Source organism: Ascidia mentula, chromosome 3 (genome assembly GCF_947561715.1).
Source record: "Ascidia mentula chromosome 3, kaAscMent1.1, whole genome shotgun sequence".
Lineage (NCBI taxonomy): Eukaryota > Metazoa > Chordata > Ascidiacea > Phlebobranchia > Ascidiidae > Ascidia > Ascidia mentula.
Genome location: NC_138568.1, coordinates 15,439,737 through 15,462,305, shown reverse-complemented (window position 1 = coordinate 15,462,305; position 22,569 = coordinate 15,439,737). Strand labels below are relative to the sequence as shown.

At 39.1% G+C, this 22,569-nt stretch overlaps 1 protein-coding gene across 1 annotated transcript; it reads right to left on the bottom strand.

Annotated features, from left to right (window-relative positions):
* Positions 1-8,614: 8,614 nt before the first annotated feature.
* LOC145895735 (uncharacterized) lies at positions 8,615-20,352 on the bottom strand. Its single transcript, XM_082984520.1, has 9 exons — positions 20,342-20,352; positions 20,219-20,274; positions 19,381-19,525; positions 16,123-16,467; positions 15,637-15,801; positions 15,176-15,550; positions 14,833-15,000; positions 13,981-14,053; positions 8,615-8,695 (listed from the first exon to the last, which is right to left on the bottom strand). The coding sequence occupies exons 1-9, from the start codon at positions 20,350-20,352 to the stop codon at positions 8,615-8,617; spliced, it is 1,419 nt and encodes a 472-aa protein (XP_082840646.1).
* Positions 20,353-22,569: the final 2,217 nt, after the last annotated feature.

Sequence of the window (22,569 nt, the reverse complement as noted above, 5' to 3'; positions counted from 1 at the left end):
CAACAATTCTCGTATTTTATAATTAACAACCAGCATATTGACTCATCTTAAGCGCGCATATAATTCTAAATCTTGGCCACGCCCTTATTCGGTAAAACCAAAGAAACTATGTAGCCTAATCTCTCAGTATTACAACTCAAGTCCGTTAACACACAATTTCCCCTCAGCTGCAAAATGCCAGCAGTCACATGTTGCTTGCAATGCAAAAAAGGCGTGTTTCTTTTACTGTGCGTGCAAGGATTATCGCTTCCTGAAACAAGGGGAAAAAGGGAAGAACATGGATTGAATGATGTCTAAAAGCAGTTCTGTTAAACAGTTCTGCTATATGCACATTAATTTAAAGTTGCCTCTGATAAGTCAATTCCCCTTACCAGCAAAGGCCTGACCCCAAAGGAAGGCTTCGTGTGTCAAAGTAAAGTCACCTTTCCATGGCTTTATTATGGGTCGTTATGCGATACCACCGAGTTACGACGAGCTTGGGCAGGCAACTGTGTAAAAAGATCCGGGTTTCCAACATTTACAAGGGTATGTTGGTAAGCTTATGACACAACTAATAAAGTGTGCAGGTTACATTTAACAGGTTTGCCGAAGTGTTCATGAATATACAATGCTAACGTTTGACATCAGACAACGACCGCCCATGATTTCCTGAATCGCGTTTAGCTTTAATTCCGGAATAGTTCAAATTACAACAGATGTTGGAAGGGAAGCTGTTGGCATTTTCCATGAAAGTTGACAGAGAAGATATTTTTACATTATTTAACATTTAGTTACAACACAACCCAACCAATGAAGAGGGTGTAACTATCATTTCCATTGTCAAAATATCCAGAGTTCTCACTATAGTCTGTAAATATATCGCCCTGCAAATTGTCGCTGGAAATCAGCGGTTTGTGTTGTTACGTTGTGCTCTGAAAAGCGTAACACCGTTAAATTAAATTGTAGTGAAACGACTGAAAACGCCAAGAGCGCATAGAATGACCCAACATACACCACTGCAGGCGTGGTTCAGAAAATAGTATAGTTATGTATTGTATTTTGGATAACATTTGACGTAGCCTCTGCCACACGAAAACGCATTTACAAGGATATGTTAGTGAGCTTATGACATAACTATAATAACGTGTGGAGGTTGCTTTTGCGCAAGAATTACAACAAGTTGTTGTAAACTGCCGGAAAATATGCACACTGTTCTTTATCATTTAGGACGCGACTAAAAGAACATCGCCGCGACATCTCATCGAAAGATGCCAGCAAGGCCGCGTTATCCAAGCATTCCGTGACACACACAAATACTAGATGCCACTACAAAACGAGCAGTAAAAACCAAATTGCCATCTGTCCTTTAGATTCTTATTCGTGAACGAAAACGTATGATTGAAACTGTGGTGGCTAAGGTTCGGCGGAAATAACTAATTTTGACATGGACCACGGCGAAAACTTTTCTCTGCCATGTTTTTGGCACACTCGGTCGTGGTGTGCCTGAGGATGTATCGCAAAGAGAAACTGCCGTGCGAAACGCTTATATTTCGGCGTCTTGTTGCGCAGTTGTAAACAATCTGTAGTCCATGTCAACAACAGGCAGTTGCATCTGCTTGATGGAAATACTGGAACGGGCATCTACAACGTGGTTACACTTTCCTTCGATGTGCCTCACATCCGCGGTGAAATACGAAATGGCACATAGCTAGCGCTGTTGCTGTGCGAATCACGGGGATGAGAGTTAAATGTTTGTGATCGAATGTTAAATGTTTGTGTTCGGTGATATAAGCAACGAACGCGCGGACTTCAATAAAACGGAAATGACTAATGGCCAAATGCAAAGCGAGTAGTTCTCGATCAAATACACTATATCTGACTTCAGCCGGACGGAGTCGCTTTCTAACGAAAGCCAACGGACCCCAATTTCCTTAAATTAGCTGTAGCAGATCTCCACCAATAGCCTTTAATAGTCTGTTGCACCCGTAGGCAAGACTGTAGGAGCTTAAGGTAGTGGATGTTATAGCAGAATTGCTTCGGCCAGAGCTACCTTGGCCTTCGGTAATGCTACCTCTAGGACGTCTGACATCTTTAAATTGCGGTTGTGGTCCTGTGTGGCCAGTAGCAGTTTGTCCGCCAACACACAATTACCCCTCAGTTGAATGTGCCAGCTGTTACTTGCAATGCAAAAAAGGCGTGTTTCTTTTACTGTGCGTGCAAGGATTATCGCTTCCTGAGACATGGAAACAAGAAGAAAAAGGCAGAGAACATGGATTGAATGATGTCTAAAAACAGTTCTGCTATATACATACATTAATTTTAAGTTGCCTCTGAGAAGTCAACTCCCCTTACCAGCAAAGGCCTGACCCCAAAGGAAGGCATCGTGTGTCAAAGTAAAGTCACCTTTTCATGGCTTCAATTTGGGTCGTTATGCGATGCCATCGAGTTACGACGAGCTTGGGCAGGCAACTGTGTAAAAAGATCCGTGGTTCCAACATTTACAAGGGTATGTTGGTAAGCTTATGACATAACGTGTGCAGGTTACATTTAACAAGTTTGCCAAAGTGTTCATGAATATACAATGCTAACGTTTAACACCAGACAACAACCGCCCATGATTTCCTGAATCGCGTTTAGGTTTATTTCCGGAATAGTTCAAATTACAACAGATGTTGGAAGGGAAGCTGTTGGCATTCTCCCTGAAATTTGACAGGAGAAGATATTTTTTACATTATTTCACATTTAGTTACTACACAACCCAACCAATGAAGAGGGTGTAATTATCATTTAAATTGTCAAAATATCCAGAGTTTTCACTATCGTTTGTAAATGTATCATACTGTAAATTGTCGCTGGATAACCAATCAGTGGTTTGTGTCGTTACGTTTTGCACTGAGAAGCGTAATTCCGTTAAATTAAATTATCGTGAAACGACTGAAAACGCCAAGAGCGCATAGAATGACCCAACACACAACACTGGAAGCGTGGTTCGGAAAAAAGTATAGTTATATGTTGTATTTTGGATGACATTTGATGTAGCTTTTGCTAAAGGAAAACGTCGCATTTACTAGAATATGTTAGTGAGCTTATAACATAACTACTAACGTGTGGAGGTTACTTTAAATATATAAGATTTGCAGCAAAATAACGCCAGGAGAGTTCCAAGTTGTACTATATTGGTGCCAGCCATATTACAATTTAAAATAGACTGATCTTCTGTCATAAAATTAACGTACTCTATTCTTCCCACGTTTCGTCCGCCAGCAAGACTTCATTAGGGTTTGGTAACTCATTTCAAACGTCAACCACACAACAACATTTAGAAGCGCAAAATGAAAAAGGGACATCGCACGTTTGAAACTATGGTGGCTAAGGTTCGGCGGAATTAACTAATTTTGACAATTGCCCGCCTGCAATTTGAACATTTTTGAATAAAGCGACTTGAAATTTTGCACACAAATACTAGATGCCAGTGAAAAATGAGCATTAAAAAAGGTAAATTGGCGTATGTCCTTTAGTTTCTTATTTCTGTGCGAAAACGCGTGGTTGAAACTATGGTGGCTAAGGTTCGGCGGCGGATTAACTAATTTTGACAATTGCCCGCCTGCAATTTGAACATTATTGAATCCCACGGTTTAATGAAAATGCATTTTTTAGACAATCCACGTAGTGAGCAAGACTTTTCACATTGCCAAGCATGTAATCAACAACATATATTCAATTTTAGATCAATCAACTCTGCAATTTCTTGGAACCCTGTTAAAGTTAAGTAAAAATAGTTTTGTCGACCAACGTCTCCTGGGTAATTTAATGTTATTGGTGAGAGTCAAAAAATTTATCAACGGACACGATATTGATGGATTGTTAAATTACTGAAAGTATTTACATAAAAAGATACCGTCGCATCTTGAACAGAGCCACATCGATTGTATTTAGTAACCTACAATATGACACAAATATCAAGAGGCAAATGCTCAAGGTCAACATGCAATGACACCTACTATGACGACATAAGGGTTGGTTGTTTTCATAAAGATCTCCAACATGAAAAAAAACTTCAATGGACAGATGATGTGGAAAACCTTTTCAACGTTAGTAATGATTAGGCATTTTTAATCATTTGACACAACGACGACTTTGCCAGGATGTTGACCAGACGTAGGCAAGAAAATGGCCAAGGAAATGTCAGTTATAATTGTCAACGGTAAAAAAACACAAAATTCCAAATATACCAATAATCATGTAGTAGGATGAAGAAAATTTTCACGTTAGTCCTGCTCTTGAGTAAGCGAAACACGTAGTTGTTTAATATAAACTAACATCATGTTTATGACAAGATCAGAATATGATCGTGGTGTCAACACCTTCTCACCTGAAGGAAGGATTTTCCAGGTTGAGTATGCTATTGAGGCAATTAAACTTGGATCAACAGCAATTGGAATACAAACATCTGAAGGTGTGGTTTTGGCAGTTGAAAAACGAATCACATCTCCTCTGATTGACGCTTCAAGTATTCAGATGATCTTTGAAATATTGATAACTTGAATACTTAGTGATGTGTAGCTTGGGGGGAGAGGGGAAGAGGGAGTAGAATGTTCGCCTTCGGATTGAAGCGCTTGTTTCCATTCCACGCGCCGGATATGCATGTGGGCGTTTAACCACTCTAGGTTTTCTGTGGCTGTCGACCATTTGGGGGTGGGGGCAAAGTTTAACCCCAGCCCAAGCAGCATTTTGTCGCAATCGTTTATATTTTTAGTGGACTTGTTCAGAATGTTGCTTTCAACTCTTTCAAGTAATTCTTGGTCACAAGCTTTCTTTTTTCTTTTCCTGTACCGTTTTCTGTCACGGATGTTTTTCCGGTGCTTATACGTGAGTCCTGGTGGATGTCGGTTCACATTTTGTTGTAAATGTTCCTGGCGGTTGCGTAGAAAGTTATACTTTGAGATGCACTTTCGTTTTAGTTTGAGGCTGACTCTTTCGAGTGCTGCTTGTTCTTGCTGGTTAAGTTCTCGCAGCTGAGTTTCAAACTTTGACCTTGCTCGTTTTAAGGTTAAAAGGTCTCTCAAAATCCTTCTGCGCAGTTGTATAAGCAAAAGATCTAAATCCACGCGTTTGCGGTGATTTGATGGCAAAAGTACGTTCGTACGTAAGCACCGCTTTAGCAGAGCGACTCTTTGTACAATGGCCGCATATTTGCAACGTTGTTTGTGCTCCATAAAGGGATACAGGGATTCTGTACCGAATACGACAAATGAGAGTTTGATTTCTATGAATCGCCTGTGTAGTCCTTATGGCTGACAGAGACTCAGTAACGGATCAATGAAGAAAATGATAAATAACCCTAAGTCGTCTGTCTGTTTCAAGTTTTTAGGAAATATATATTTCGCCTGTCTGTGTAGGCATCATCAGTATCGCTAAAAAACAACACAACAACGGAGTTAACCAACAGTAATGCAAATGTAAAAATACCTTACAAACTGACAATCAGATTTTACGATTAGGTAAGGTGCGACTGAACTGTCGGCTTTGGCTTGTTTGTGGGGACGCCCGATAAAACATAAAATAAAAGAAAAAAGGGGAGAACACAACAAGCTGCAAACGATAGCGGTAAAAAATGCCGGCGGTGATCTGGCTCTCCGTCATTGATAAGCTTGTCACAATGACAACACAGTTGGTGGACACTTCAACGGTAAGCGGAAGTAGAAACAAAAACAAAACCGACACTTACATTGTATTAGGCAATATAAGGGGGTTGATGTTAATTTTTGCCTTGATTTTGTGAAACCATTTGTCTTCACAAATATCCAATAAATGCACTGGGGGCTGTTCTACGAAGACGACTTTGAAGCATTTTGCAATGTCAACATGTCGGTGCTGCTTGTGTTGTGCGTGGTAGTGGTGGAGCAACGCAGCTCGGTCGGTATTTCCGTTGTCTTTTCCCGTTTTCCAAACAGCTCGATGTCCGTTCCATCGAGTGGAAAACTTGTTTTTCGTTTGGCCAACGTATTGGTCACCACATAAAAGGCAGGTAGCTATATAAATGCCATAGTTACGACATGTCAATGTCTGACGGAGTGGAATTGGCCCACTGGGTGTTAATAACTGGTTGGTACTCACAACCATTGATGTGTGGTTGCCGAAATTCCCACAGAGGGCGCAATGGCCGCAAGGTTGTGACAGTCCTGTTTTGTGCGGGTTTTGATCGTCACAATGAGCGATGCCTCTATACTTGGTGAGCATACAAGCGAGAGTGTGTGGGCGCTTGTAAACTACCATGGTATGTGGATTGAGGATCTTCTCTTTAGGACTTGGTCGGAGTAGGTTTACGAAACTTGTAGCCCATATGTCCAGTGCGGATGTACAGCGGGTGACACTGGGGCCAAACCTTTCCTTCCAGTCTTTCGCCAGGTTTAGGACGTCGTTAACCATGTTTTTTTGGAAAACGCGATCGTATGGCTTTAGCTTTGAGCTTTTCCAGGCTGCTATGGTAGTCCTCGTCGGATTCATTCAAGCGGCGCAATCTTTTTGCCTCTCCATGTAAAATACCTTTGAAAATCGTCGGATGGTGGTGAGAATACCCGTCAAGAAAGCAACGGTGCAAAGCAGTGGCCTTGGTGTGGTCAATGGTTCTGAATGAGAACGGAGATCGGGTGGAATAGACATGTTCTACGTCGAGAAATGGTACGCCTGGCATGTCTTGTTGTACGTGTGTTTTATTAAACGTGAGTTCCAAATTATTTTTGCGGAACACGTTGTCAAGCTCATTGCTGACGTGGTTGGCTGTTTCTTCAGCAAAACAAATGAAAATTATGTCATCAATGAAACGTTTGAAAACCTCGGTTTCTTTGACGAATTGGGCAGCTTGAATGACGACATAGTGAACGGAGACGTTTGCCAATGAGACCGAGTGGTTGTCACCGGTTACGATGCCAGTTTGTTGCGAGTAAAACTTTTGTTCGTTACGTAAGAATACGCCTTCAAGACACACAAATATTAAATTGATGAGATCTTGTGTAGTCTTGTGACTGTACTGCGTGTGTCGTTGCAGAGCATCCTGCAGGGCAGAGTGGAGCAGCGTGTGTGGGATGTTACTGTACAGAGATTTTACATCTGCTGTCACGATGCACAAGTCGGAAGTAATAGTCTTCTCCATATTCTGACACAATGGTCGGAAGTAATAGTTTCTCAATATTCTGCCACAATGGCTTGGCAGTATGACGCACTGATGGGTTGTAGTATGCTTTCTAAGAAAGCTGTGAACCGTGACATCAGAGTGTTAACTAGGGATTGCAACAGTCTCACTGGGATGTCCTGTATGTTCATAATTTCCAGTTGTGCGGCGGCAATTTTGTGCGTCTTAAACAAGGGATATGCGTATGCTGGGGTGTTGGAACTAAAGTATTTTGCTGCGGGACCGGGTACGTGATGATACATATTTCCTTTGTTCTTAATTCCAGCTGTATGAAACAGTATGCTGTCGCTGATAACACCATCCTTATGTAGAGAGATTAGGATTTTGTCACAAGTTGAGCGCAGAGTGGATACATGTTTATTGTATGAGGTGATGTCAAAAGGCAGTACTGTAAAGTCTTTTAGTTCGCGGATCATAATGTTGCGATAGTCATCGTTTTCAAGGATTAAAACTTTACCATCCCTGTCGGATTTACAAATCACTATTTGTTTTGAAGAAGTGAGGTTGCCTAGTTTGAAGAGACTTTGTTGAAGTTCTTTGCTGAGATTGTTTTTGTAAAAACATTGAGAGTTTACCTTATTGCCCAAGTTTCGCAGTTTTGTTAAGACCATTAAAGCATTTTTATGTTGGAAATACGAATATCTTCATGGTGAAGCCCACCTCGCTCGTATGCCAGAGTGTTGTACTATTGACACATTGGGACGCACGCATCAAACACAACAATTTAATACCGAACGTATCCGAATGAAGTCAGTTGTTCAACCAGAAAACTAAATTAAAAATTTAATTAAAATAATTTATCCTATAGGTTTGTGTGGGGATACTTACGGTCAACTCGCCACCAAACTTTCTCATGATGGAGAAAATTATTTACGAGATTTGTGAACACATGGCGCAGATTAAACAATCGGTGAGTAAGTGTTGACTTCTTCCCTTTAAAAGGATGCATCACAATCTTGAAGAAATCGTGCAAAATTCGATTTTACCTTTGCCGGAGTCTCAGCTCTGTTTTCACGCAGATTTTTGTTTCAATACTCGGTCTCCCTCATCAACAGCGTGGCAACTGAATTACTGCTCGACATTGAAATACTTTCATCATTATGACGTTGGTCGCGTGAAAGCGACATATTTCTATTCTAATGTTGCTATTCGCGTGTTAAATTTCTCAGTTTTTGTTTCGTGCAATCCCATTACCGAGCATAAATACCAACGACAATACACGATCTCAAGCAGAGGGTTTGACACAAATAACGTGGGATTCCATAACCCGTGGTTTTAGCAGTGCCGATGCCATTTATGCTTTTTATATTCGATTGAGTTCTTTAGTGCAAAATTAAAATTCTGTCCACGTTCCGGTTTCCGACAGTTAAATGGTAATTAATTTACAACAACCGCACCATGAATTTTCTCCTCCTGCGCCATCCAATTCTTCCTCTTGAACCTTCAACTACTTCCACCTTCACCACCAATTTCTTCCTCCTGCACCTTCAATTTCTTTCTTCCTGCACCATCAATTTCTTCCTCCTGCCCCATCAATTTTTACCTCGTGCACCATCACCTTCAATTTCTTCCTCCTCGTATAAGAATTCACAAGTTCAAGAATACACACACGTTTACCCTTTCAACACTGTGTTGATTGATAACAACAACAAGTAGCACACAATAGTTGCAGAAAACAAAACAATTGTCAACATTTTCAAAGTTATGTTTTCATAAACAGCATTAACACTTCAACCAATTACTGACCATAGGAATTTACTTCAATTAAGGACAGCAACAATGGTTGTTGGGAATAATATTGAAATAACCACAAATATTTTGTTTGAAGACAGATTTTGGAAGCGATTCTATAGCAAAGTGATGAAATTATCACTGAAGAGATTTTGGCTTTAGTAAAAGTTTGTATTATCTTGACAACAATAACAGCTGCACACGAACAAAACACAAAGGGTGAGGTTTATGTACAAGACGTGTGAGAGGGGATTTTGAGGGGGTGTTTTTAACTTTTTTTATGAATTTGTGTTGGTGGTAGAATATATTTCCCTCTGCCGATAGTTTGTATTCCATGAGTTGGTTGCATGGAATGTTTCCAACATCATATTTACAAGTAAACGATCATCCAGCAACACGATAGGTTCAAATACATCGATAAATACACTGATTCTATCCCCATTATGTTCCAACTTCATCATATTTCATCTCATATGATGGTTGGTACCTTGCACGCCACAAATACACTCAAATGTTTCTCCAAATCGACAGAAAGCAAAATAAAGTGGGAAAGTCACTGGAAGCAAGGAGAATCACCGCATCATTGTAATGTCCAAAATGATTCAACCCAAGTTGATATCAAGCGTTCCAACACTCACACATGATAAGAGTGTTCATGTGTTGGATGACGTGGGAACTCATCACGTGATTTCCACTATGGTACATAAAATGATGACTCACAAAATACAACAAAAAGGCACGACTGGGCATAAATAGAGAGAAGGAAACTACAAAACAGAGTCGGTACACGAACCAAGTTTCACGTATTTTTATTTTATAATATTTTATTTTTATTTCTTCGGCAGCGCAGATCTGGCGTCAAAGATGTTACTTTGTCATACTTGTGAGATTTTTGCAAATAAAATTGTCATTTGATATATAAATTTTGTGTTCGCATTACTTTGCCATCACAAACTAAATAGGATTCTGCACATGGACGGTACACGTGACGTCAAAAACAAGAGTAGTTTTTGAAAATTCGATCTCGGGAAAAAGTATATTTTCCACTAACTGAATGCAAAGTTTATTTACAGATCTGTTTCTGCTTCACCCACATGTAAGTATTGTCGGTTGGCAACCACAACCACATTTTCCTGTTGCTCTTCCTGTGGCTGACGTCTGAAAACGGCACGCAGGCCATCCCGGACTCTATCATAAAGCAGTTTCGGGACGTTGGAGTAGATGAGGGGATTTAGAGAGCTGTTGATGGGGAGCAGGATAATTGCTGACACAGCGTATATCACTGGAGGCATAGCAGAGAAAATCAGTAATTATCAGTCGGAGGATTTTCTTTTGCATTTCTGCCGAAACAAACAGCATTAATGGTATAATATGTCTGCAAATACGAATGTGCATACCTATGTTTTGTTTTGCTGCCCTTCCACCTCTCGGTCTATTGTTCACTTGCCTGACACTGGCAGTTGACTTTTTGTAAATCCATAAATACGTAATTGCCACGAACATGAAGGCCAGAAAGTTAAGAGTAATGATGGCGATTGAATATCTCCATGCCTTGTCGTTGGTCGTTACATACAGTTTGCTGATGCAAACACTGCTGCTGCTGTAATATCTACAACATAAACAATTTTGTAGCGATAAATTTCGCGCAAAGAAAAACAGAATTCGCGCGAAGAAAAACAAACCCCAAATATCCAGAAATATCAAATAGCTCAGTGTAATTATAATCCTCAAGAATATCCATAAAATCCATCCAGGAATTAGCATCATTTACCCGCATGAGGGCAGTGTTGAGTACTTGGGAATCGTTGCTTGTGAAGTTATGTTGGAAAGTTACAAATCGATCCATGAAGTTATTCATGCCTGTATACAGCGCTAGTGTCATTCGAAACTGGTTTCACCACCAACAACTACGACAATATCTTACTAGAAAAGTCGACTGCAACATTGTCAAAATACGGATTCTCATTCATCCAAGCTTTGGTTTCAAATAAATGTTGAAGTTGAATTGTGAGTGGAATCAAAGCAATTGTAAACGAGAATGCCCATGAGAGGATAATGGAAAGGATGACAGTTTTAAATTCCGGTTTCAAGGATGCATCGAATGGCTGAAACACAAACATATATGTTTTCATTTAAATGAATAAGTTAGGAAGCTCAGCGGTCCTTTCAAATAGAAGGACGGGGAATGTAGTTTGAATCCCGCCAGACTGGCAATTGTTCTCTCTTTCTTTACACTGCAGTTTCCAAATTGGGCAAAACTACTTCATTTCAACAATGCTGGGTTATCCGGTTCAACGAAGTTGGCAACAGCTGGCTTAACCAAACACAGCTGTTTCACTTACGTTTTTCACAGCATACAGTCGGAATATGGTCAACAGAACCATTGTAAACACCGATGTTTCGCTTGAAAGCAAAACCAATACCCCCATTGTGGTGCAACTTCCGCTTGATCTCCAAATATAGTCATTGGCACAATATTTTCCGGAGTATCTGACACCCGCTTCGCCCAGCATGATTAGATAAACTCCCATGAGTAGATCGGAAACGGATAGATTCAAAACGAGCAAATGGTTTGTGCGAAATGCAGCAGATTGTGATTCTGTCGTCGACAAAGTTTTGCTTTCCATCACCATGACAACCTCAAAAACAATTTTTTTTTTTTTTTTACATTTTTTTTTTACACACATCATCTTATTGTACAACAAAGACAAAACAAACTTAGTTTAATTTACCAAATTTCCGGCAATGGCGAGCATCCCCATCATCCACACAATGGCTCGTAGGAATGGGTTTGCAATCAACTCGTATCGTGATGAAAATATGTTTTCATTAACCACTTTTGTAGTTGTTGGGCACTCGTCTGACCAATCAGAGCAGTCACCGACTCCATTAAACTTCTGTGAATTTAAGAAAACTTCGTAAATTGAAGAAAACTTTTTAATTCGGTATAAAAATCATGTTGCGAAATTACTGTTTGATGTTTAATTGGTGAGCAGATTACAACAAACTTTCCATAAACTTAACAGGTGGCAAAAAGATTATAAAAAATCAAAGTAAATAAAATTATGTTAAATTATTAAGATGTGTTTACCTTCTCCTTCTTAACGAACAATGGATCTTTGTTTTCGCAATAAAACCTTCCGTCATTTGTGCAGTTTATTTCGTCACTTTGATTATCGCAGTTAATTGTGAGGTCACAAACATCCGATTCGTTGACAGAAATCTGTTTACGAAACGTTTTTTTTTGTTTCTGTCGCATCGACACAAATGAAATGGAATTGTAAAAGTTATTAGTAAACCATGTATTTAACTAACGTTGTTGACATCATTGTGAATAAAGAATGGGTATTGTGGGCAACGATACATAATAGTAAGTAGATAATTAATGTTGGAAAACAAGTAATAAAAAATCCTTTTAGCTCTAATTAACAATGGAAAATAGTTGTTACACTAGAACAGCAGTTATAAACTACAAAGTTGTCAGCAACGGATATATTTTTACTTTAGTTCCGTCCAACGCTGGACAGTAGAATCTTCCTTCCTTTGTGCAGTTTTCTTCTGGATATTCGTCACTTTCATCCCAGCAATCGATGTAACCGTCGCATACTTTGGACATAGGAATATTGAGAAGTCCGTCTTTTGTGGCGCAGTGTTTCCGATGTGTGCAAAGTTGAGGATCTTCATCGTGGTCGAAATCTCTAAGTTTGTCAGGATTGTAGAACTGATTGTATATCCGAACACCGCAATCCTGCCTCCCATCGCACAGTTGTTTGTTGTCGAGCCTCACCAACCCAAATTCCTGTATAAAACACATCACGTGGTTCCCTTATGGCATAAAGTACATTCTCCTGCCTGCTGGATGTGTGTGTTTGATTTTAATGTTTTCGTTTGTTGTTTTTTAGAATACTCATGATGTTTTAAGTACGAAATACATGTTTTCCCACAATTATGTGTCTTGGATGATTGCGCAATAATGTAGGTCATTCCTAGTAATAAGGTTCACAGGCTTCGCAGCCAAGGCATTGCAGCCAAGCTAGATCAACGACTTTTCCCGACAAGTCGGGCCGAGATCTGAAAATTCAAGCTTCTGGTGAGGTTTGAACTCACGACGCTGGGCTAACCAGGCCCAATGCTCTATCAACTGAGCTACATGAGCTCAGTGGTTTCACGGGGTATAAACGCACAACTTGTCAGGTGACCTTCACATACGTAGAGGATCTCCACCACCGTAATCAGACAACGCAGAAGTAATGCCATGCTTTCGCATAGCAAGGCAAGATCGCCCCACTGCGCAGGCCCTTTATATTTGGCGATCACAGCTCTAATATTCTGATCATTAGGTTCACAGGCTTCGCAGTCAAGGCATTGCAGCCATGCTGGATCAACCACTTTTCCCGACAAGTCGGAGCGAGATCTGAAATATCAAGCTCCCGGTGAGGTTTGAACTCACTTCCCTGGGCTAACCAGGCACAACGCTCTACAAACTGAGCTACAGGACCTCAGTGGTTTCACCGGGTATATTGTGGCCAAGGTACACTGGTGCGTATACTTCTGAGTTGTCTCTGATAAACGTTCCTTCATTGTTTTATAGCGATCCTCTTGCGGCGGATTTTCCAGCATTTCGATTAAGCGAAGGGAGGTTGGCGGATCTAAAGAAGCTACCACATGAAAATACTTTGTTGTGTCGCTCGAAATAATGCGAAGAACAAATTGTGCCTCTGCTTGCTGAAACCAAACCCTTGACTGCGCCGTCCAAAAAGTAGACAGCTTGACTGCCGCTGCATTCCGTGCTACTGTTGTTCATTATGCAAATCAAATAACTTAACGTTTTTGCTAGGTCGGGGTCACCACTAACGCAAGCTGCTCTATATTCTGCGAGCGTGTATGTAAAACCAACACAAAGCAGGAACACGTAACTCAAAGCGAGAGAACGTAAGGAAGAAGACAACATATCCGCTGCGTTACACTCCGCCATTATACACTGCATTGATGGATATCTTAGGAACGTAAACAACCGAGTCTTCATTATTTTATCAACTCACTTCCGAATAAACAATAAGTTATGTATTCTCACTTACCAAACAGTTCCACCTGCCCTGTATGTAGTTGGTTGTTGTTCTTGAGCAGTCGTTCTTCACTTCCTCATCCACACTGAAAATATATGACATACAACTAGTGTCGTGCGCGTCATTATTTCACGCAGTGCTCGCAAGTGTTCTGAAATGTGTTAGTTTTGCTACAAGTGTAAGTTGCACTGAATGCAGCTTTGTGATGTTTGCACCCAACAACAGTTATGGGTTTAAGTTTTTTGAATGATGTAAAACCTTTACTTTAGATAATGGCGGAAAAAGTGATTCAACGGAGGCAAAATTTCATCATTATGCGAACAATGAATAATCTCTGTCATTGGAATTTTCTTGTAGCAAAAGCAGTGAACCTGTAACTATTCCCATTGCCTTTTTCAATTAATTTTGTTGCAGAACTTTCCGGTTGAATGCATTTATCCATCTGCGACAAAGGTAATCGCTCAAAAGACGTATGTTCAACATATTGAATATAGGCAGCGTTCAAAAAAGATTATAGATTGACCAAGTCAACAAGACCTCAAATTCCTTGTCCAAGAATTATATTTACGTGACTCGCTGCACAAACTTGGATGCATTCTTAATCCTGCAACTCCTTGGCTCCATGCCATACTCGTTAACATACGTACTTTTGATACCAACGCAAGCGTGATAAAGTGCTTTATGACTAACAGGTCTTCAAAAACTACGCCGGGAATTCCCCACATGTCAATAAAACGTAATTTATCGTGGCAGTTGTTGACCCCTTGGCACGCATTGCTTGTGTTGGTTGCGCAACACGAAGTTCCCACCAATTAAATGTCGATTTTCGCAACGCCACGATTAAACAAATCTTTCTTTACTTACTAATGAATCTTGCCACAATCGATTTTCCCAGATTGACAAAAACATTCGTCACTTTTATCAGGGCAATCAATGACGTCATCACAAACACTTGACTTTGAGATTATCATGGGGTCGTTTGTACATTGGAAACATAACCGATGATTAAATGTGTGTGAACTACGAACATCCCTGTAAAAGAAAAATATTTCATGTCTGATAAAAATACAAGAGCGAAATTGTCATATTACTGCAGCAAAGTACAAACAAAATCGTACTATACATTTTTAAATTTACAATAGGCCTATACTATGAAACAAATACATTCAAACACAAAGTTAACGCATCTGTGTACAAATATTTTTACCTGGCATCTCCATTCTCCGAGGTGTAACACAAATCAGATTTATCATCACAATCGGCAATGCCGTCCCATAGAAACATTTGCGGAAGATTGCAATTCATGCCATTCCGAACACACTTGAATCCATGTCCATTATTCCAGTGTTGGAAAGCTGGACAGTCATTGCAAGGATCGCCATCACAAACAGTCGAACGTTGCCAGCAAGCTGAATTCGGACACTGGAAGTGGGAGGGGCAGATGTACTCACATGGGGAATTCCCCAGACAATGAGCAAGCTTGTCGCAGATTTCATTTTTTGAGTTACAGAAAATCTTGGTTTGATCCAATGTATTGTAACAGACTTCATTATTGTCGAAACAATTACAACGTGGTTTTGAACTAAATAAAATTAGTAGGTAATTTGCATCAATCAAATAAAAGGTCTTTTCATAACTACCCAAAATACTCTTTATTGTTATTCCTACACTTTCCTACACTGCTGAGGGATATTTCCATTACAACCGCATTCATCACTCATATCAGGGCAATCTATGACGTCATCACAAACACTTGACTTTGAGATGATCATGGGGTCATTTGTACATTGGAAACACAATTGTTCGTTCAAGGATGAAGAAGTACGAATATCTCTGCAATAACACTTTTGTTTATGGATGCAATATTTTACCACAAGCAAGCAGTTATCGCCTTTTTTATTAATATTTATAACATTATAATCTTTAATATAAACAACAAAGCTCATTTGACTAAAACTATATTCATCTTTGCAAGCGTTTCATTGTTTTTCGTTTTCACTGCAATAGGAAGAGTGACGCCCGTAGACACACGAATCCAATGGCGTTGAAAAGAAAACGTGATATATAGCAAGATCAGGAGCACAGAGGGAAAGGGGAGTCTGGGTCAGTGTTTGCATGTACGCATATGCAAAAAAACAATCAAAAACGAAATACCTGACATCTCCATTCTCCGAGGTGTAACACAAATCAGATTTATCATCACAATCGGCAATGCCGTCCCATACAAACATTTGCGGAAGATTGCAATTCATGCCATTCCGAACACACTTGAATCCATGTCCATTATTCCAGTGTTGGAAAGCTGGACAGTCATTGCAAGGATCGCCATCACAAACAGTCGAACGTTTCCAACAAGCTGAATTCGGACACTGGAAGTGGGAGGGGCATCCACCGTCACAAAGTGTTTTTCCTATACATTGGATTATTCCTTTGCAAAACTCTTTCACTCTTAGGGCGCATACTTTGTTTGATTTGTGGACGTCAAACTTGTTATCGCAACTGTAACAATAGTAATGTATCACGTCACAATTCAATAGTTTCGGGAAATTTGTGTTTGTAAATGTTTAAAGTGCATATGACACGTAAAAATAAAACATGTTAATAATCAAACTAAGAGATGTTCATCACTTTAGAACATATTTGGCCAAAAAAGTAGCTTGATACGACGTCTGGTTTCTGTGATACAGCTGATCAAAGTCGCACTTTTCACTTTTGCCGCTGCGAACGAAACCGTGCGAAAGCAAGATATTGTTGCGTGACATCATAGAAGGCGCTTCGGTCGTGCGCGAGTGCTGGTAGCAAGCCTTATGCTTAGGAATGGAAAACATTGTAAAACTCGTTTAGTATAGTATTGCATTAAACAGGGGACAGAAATTAAACAAGTGCAATAAACGGATTTTATGTTAATTTAAGCTGAAGACAGATGGCCGCTGTTCGACCTATTATGTCTTATTTAGTTGTGTAATAATGAAACAGTTACTGGGACAGTGTGTTCTTGTTGTTACAGCATTTATGATCGATAACTTGATACATGAACTTTTGAAAACACGACAGAGAAAAACCGTCAATTTAGCATTGTCGTTTTGTCCATTCACAGCAAAAGATAGAAGTAGGTTAATTGAATTTTGAGGCTGGCAAAGACCGCCGAGAAAAACCGACCAAATTAGCTGTTTATGCAACACAACATTGTTATTCTGTCATAATACCACTTTTTGTCCGACAGTGGCATTGCCTACGAGTTCGCGTCATAAATGATTTATTTACTTCGCCACAATCAACCACTAATGTATTTTTCACAATATAGTTCGTAACTAGAAATGTTGGAATCATCAAATTAAAGTCAACACAAAGGGGAGGTTAAAGTTATCACATCACATCCAAAATGGCGTCATGTAATGTCACTTAGCAATGAAATGCACCATTCCCGTCTTATCGAACTATAGTGTAATGTCGTTTCTGATATACCCTATGGTCTTCCGTTAACTAGGGACAAATAAACCTTTGGTTTGTGACGTCACAATGACGTATTTTTAACATCTGAAAAAAAGGCGCCCTTTAGAATAACAAAACATACAGAGGTTGAAAGTTGATGTGTGAATAACAATACACAACCTACAACCAAAAACTTTACAATAACAAAACATACAGAGGTTGAAAGTTGATGTGTGAATAACAATACACAACCTAAAACCTAAAACTTTACAATGACAAAACATACAGAGGTTGGAAAATACAGATAAGAGCAAAAGGTTGTTGTAGGGCAAAGGAACTCGCTATCACCTATTTGACCTTTTCCAAACTTTTACGTTTACATTCTTTTAAGTCACTTTTCTCACCTCCATTATTTCACCATTCACCCGCTCGATTTAATGTTTTTGTTAATTTAGATTTTAATTCATATAATCGTCTTGAACGCACCAATCACCGCACGTTGATTTCGTATCGCTAGCTCCATCTCATGTGACACCGTTGGGTGTTTCTAAAAGAGTGCCTTTCTTTATTGGCTTTTAGCACGTGTGTTATATTTAGCACGGGATTTGTATATTGGTATTTTGAAGTTGCATGTACAAGGATTTATACAAGAAAGTGGTAAACGTCGTACGGGAACAGGCTTGTGGTTAACGCAGCGTCCTGAGGACCTAGTGAAGCGTAACACCAATATACGCAGCAAGTATTTGCCATTATAAGGCCTTGACCCACAAACTTATACTAAATGCTGCCAACTCGTCACTCCATTGTAACCACAGTGAGTGTTTATGACGTCATAAGAAGTGGATAGCAACGGGGTTACCTGAAAGCACCTGTGTTAAAGGCGTCATGAGCATTTCGAAGGAAGTTATTTTAAGCTTTCAGATATTTGTACATATGTATTACCATAGTAACTGTTTATACAGCATAAGCCGTCGACTTCTAGCGCGAACTTCACGGCTGTCAAGGGGAGAAGTTATGAGAGTATGAATTTGCGAAAGGAGCAGTCTGTGTTTTTGCACGGCAAAAAAAAATTGGCTTAGTTATTCTAACACGTACGTTATGCTAATTTAGCTGACAGTATTGCCATATTTAATAAACTAATTATCAGGACTATTTCAAAAAAGCAATGAGGGACACTTGAGGAATTTGTCGGAAAGTATTAAACATCATTTTTCAAAGGGGACGAACTTAACGAATCCAAAATCCATTTGCACCAAATGTTGAAGAACAAATGCATGCAGAATTGGTGAAGATCTGGATTTTGTCACATTCGCTTAAATGCGGACGGAATCAATAAAATGTTTCGTAATCTTTTTTAGGGAGGTTTTTTACCTTTCGGAAAATCCTGATAATTTAATATCTTAGCTCTTTTTTTGATCTTCAAGTTCCAAGCATTTCTGAACTATAGTCAATTATTGCGTTTATTTCCAAACTTAGGCCCGCGTTCCTTTGCAGTTTAATTCTTTTACATTTTAAATTTCCGTGTTTCATTCACTTTAGCAAAAGCTTAATCGGGGAATTACAAATACATCCATTCCAACAGTGTGAGGTAAACTGAATAAGAAACAATAAGTCAACTCCTGCTGCTACGTCTGAATGATAACATTATAGGCGAGAACCTGAAAGGCCCAGGAGACTTTCACCTTTGTGTTATTTACGTTATTTTAAAAGGATTTTGCAGACTTCGTGACCAGCAACGACTATGAACGCATGCATAGCCTAGGGAGCCTCCAGTGTTCCTTTATGTTAAATGTGTTTTTGTTGCAATGAACTTTTTTCCGAGTGGTCATTCCGCTATCTTCATTTGTATTGAAATATTACAAGAAACAAGATATCTCAACGTGTGGGTTCTTAAAACTACTTGGGTGTTTTTCGCTCGTCCATTACTTCTTGGACAATTCAGCGAACACGAAGGCAGGGAACATATTTAACTGCTTTTACCTCATGTAAGGACTGGTTGAGTTTTCAGGATAAGTGGGAAAGTTGGCCGGTTTCTCATCACTTCCGTCATAGCAAGCGGAGCGACTACCATTATTACAAAACCACTGAGCGTCCACCTCCCACCTCCCATGATCGCAAGTGAACTCTGCACAAATCACATGAAAGTAAATCCATTTGAAATAATTAGTCATCACTTATAAACCCAAGTAAATGATATTAAAAATTTAAACTAAAGAAGCGAAAAACTAAAAAAACTCTTTGTCTTAGAACCCGAGGGCTTTTCTTGCTCTTCACCTAATAATCGTGAAACAGTCCAAGGATGTTTGTGATTTACTCATGTTTTTCTGTAATAACAAACCTACCTATGGGACATCCCCAATACAAAGTGAAATAACAAGAAATATCGCTAGCTGAAGTGCGTCTGCAACCTGTGTTCGTTGTTGCGTGAATGAAACGTGAGATATCCTTAAATTTTTTTTTTTTTTTTGAATTAATCGAATATTCTCTTCGTCCCGCCCAAACTGATGACAAATGCCTCAAGGATCGGTGGAAATTCCTGGTTTAAAGCTGGTGGATTTTGCCCTCGTTCGGCAGACTTGTAACGCACGGTTATTCCCAAGAAATACGAGTCCATTTATGCATCATGATTATTGTTCGTGTCCGCATAGAAATTCTCGTGGAAAATTTATTTGATTTTACTTGTAGAGACCAGGGTCGCAGACCAAAGCTGCAGGATTCAATATTTTTTCACCCGAATTATCTTTGAATAGATAGAGAGAGATTACCATTGGGTCACCCCATACGGTAGCTGAATAAAAAGTAACAACAAAATGCATACTTTGAGCTGATGTGAGTGAGATCAGGATTCCAGCAACAACTACCTTCAACCAATACCTGAAAAAACACAAAGAGTTTGTATCTTACATTGTCATGTTCCTATATTGTCTTTGGTCTCACAAACCTTGCTCCCATGTTTAGTCTGAAGTCAACAAGACGGATCCAACCCTGTCTCAAATTCTCCCACTGATCAACCAACAATTGCAAAACAAATTGTTTTTAATTTACGTAATTATTCACACAGTCAGCTTAAAATAAAATATTCTAACCCTACATCAAAAATATTTGTCAATCCCACAAATTTTTTATGAAAAGATTTAAAACCACTTTCTGTACGTAAGCAATCTTCCAAATGTAAGGTTTGGATTCGATTTCTCAAATATAAATCTCGGCAGCAACCAAACATAGACAGACATTTTTATACAAATTATTTCTATTTTTTGACCACCTGACATTTATAACTGGCATTTCCTAATCCATTTTCTTGCCTACGTCTGGTCAATATTCTGGCAAATTAAGACGTCGTTGTGTCAAATGAGTCATTAGATGCCTTAAAAATTCCCAATCATTACTAACGTTGAAAAGGTTTTCCTCATAATTTGTCAATTAAAGCATTTTTATGTTGGAAACCTCGCTCGTATGCCAGAGTGTTGTAATATTGACACATTGAGACGCACGCATCAAACGCTGCTAAAAACACTCTTGTTCTATCCAACAACTCAATAATTTAAAATAAAAACACAATAATTTTAAAGAGAAAACTTCCAATTGAAGTCAGCTGGTTAACTGGAAAATTAAAGGAAGTCGACATCGGAAACGTTCTGTTTCAAATTATCAACTTCCTATCCTAATAAAATGGTGTCGGTGATTAAAAGACCATGTTCAGTTGAGGGCGGGATTCTAGCAAAACCATGGAATCAATCTTAAAGACAAGCAATGATAATGATGCGTGTGATGCTTGACACTAAAAGTTAACTATGAGTTGGTGATGTTTAAAACTAAGCCAGTTGGGAATGGACAACTTAGACAAAAGGGTTCAGTGTTAATTTCTGTGGTCTCACTCATTACCAAACTTATTGAATTTTCTTTGCTTGTTTGTGACGATTTGTGGTTAAATGGAAGTATGTGATTGTAAGAGGGAATGAAAACGCTGACGTCAAACAACAAACCCTTATGTCGTCATAGTAGGTGTCAATGCATTAGACCTTAAGGGTTTGCCTCTTCATTTATAAAAAAAATGTGATGTAATAGCCGCGATTGTGGTCGCAAGGTGAGCCGTACAAGCGCCGGACAAAACACGCCAGTGACAAACATGATTATCAATTTTAATCATGGTTTTGTCCGGCATCGCAGCGTCTTGTCCGTATTATAACATATCCCAAATATAGTACATGTTGGTTTGTGAAGCTGGTAAAACACATACAATCTCATACCCCTGTGTCTATAAGTGGAAGGATTATTTAGTACACACCATGACAAACCCAACAACTCATATATATGTTATGTAGCAACATGTTCATTTAAAGGCATATGGAAAAGAAGCAACCTTCCAAATTAGGGTTTGGATATGTTTTCCAAAATCTAGGCAGCAGCCAAACATAGACAAACACATTTATAAAAATGGCATGGATATTTTAACCACCTGACATTAATAACTGACATTTCCTAATCCATTTCATTGCCCACGTCTGGTCAACATCCTGGCAAAGACGTCGTTGTGACAAATGAGATATCAGATGCAATAAAAATTCCCAATCATTACTAACGTTGAAAAGGTTTTCCTCATAATTTTCAATTAAAGCATTTTTGTGTTGGAAATACGAATATCTTAATGGTAATGGAAGCCCACCTCGCTCGTATGCCAGAGTGTTGTAATATTGACATATTGAGACGCACACATCAAACACTGATAAACACACTCGTGTTCTATCCAACAATTCTAAAACACAATAATTTAAAAGGGAACGTATCCGATTGAAGTCAGTTGTTCAACTAGAAAATTATATCAAAAATTTAATTAAAATAATTTATCCTATAGGTTTGTGTGGGCATATTTACGGTCAACTCACCACTAAATTTTCTCAGGATGGAGAAAATTATTTACGGGATTTGTGAACACAATGGCGCAGATTAAACAGTCGGTGAGTGAGTGTTGACTTCTTCCCTTTAAAAGGATGCATCATAATGTTGATAAAATCGTGCAAAATTCAATTTTAACTTTGCCGGAGTCTCAGCTCTGTTTTCACGCAGATTTTTGTTTCAATACTCGATCTCCCTCTTCAACAGCGTGGCAACTAAATTACTGCTCGACATTCAAATACTTCCATCATTATGACGTTGGTCGCGTGAAAG

Coding starts and splice junctions, on each gene's coding strand:
- LOC145895735 (XM_082984520.1), bottom strand. Junction 15,551..15,636: donor CCTCAGCAGTGTAGGAAAGT/GTAGGAATAACA, acceptor AATTTTATTTAG/TTCAAAACCACGTTGTAATT. Junction 14,054..14,832: donor GATTGTGGCAAGATTCATTA/GTAAGTAAAGAA, acceptor ATATATTTTCAG/TGTGGATGAGGAAGTGAAGA.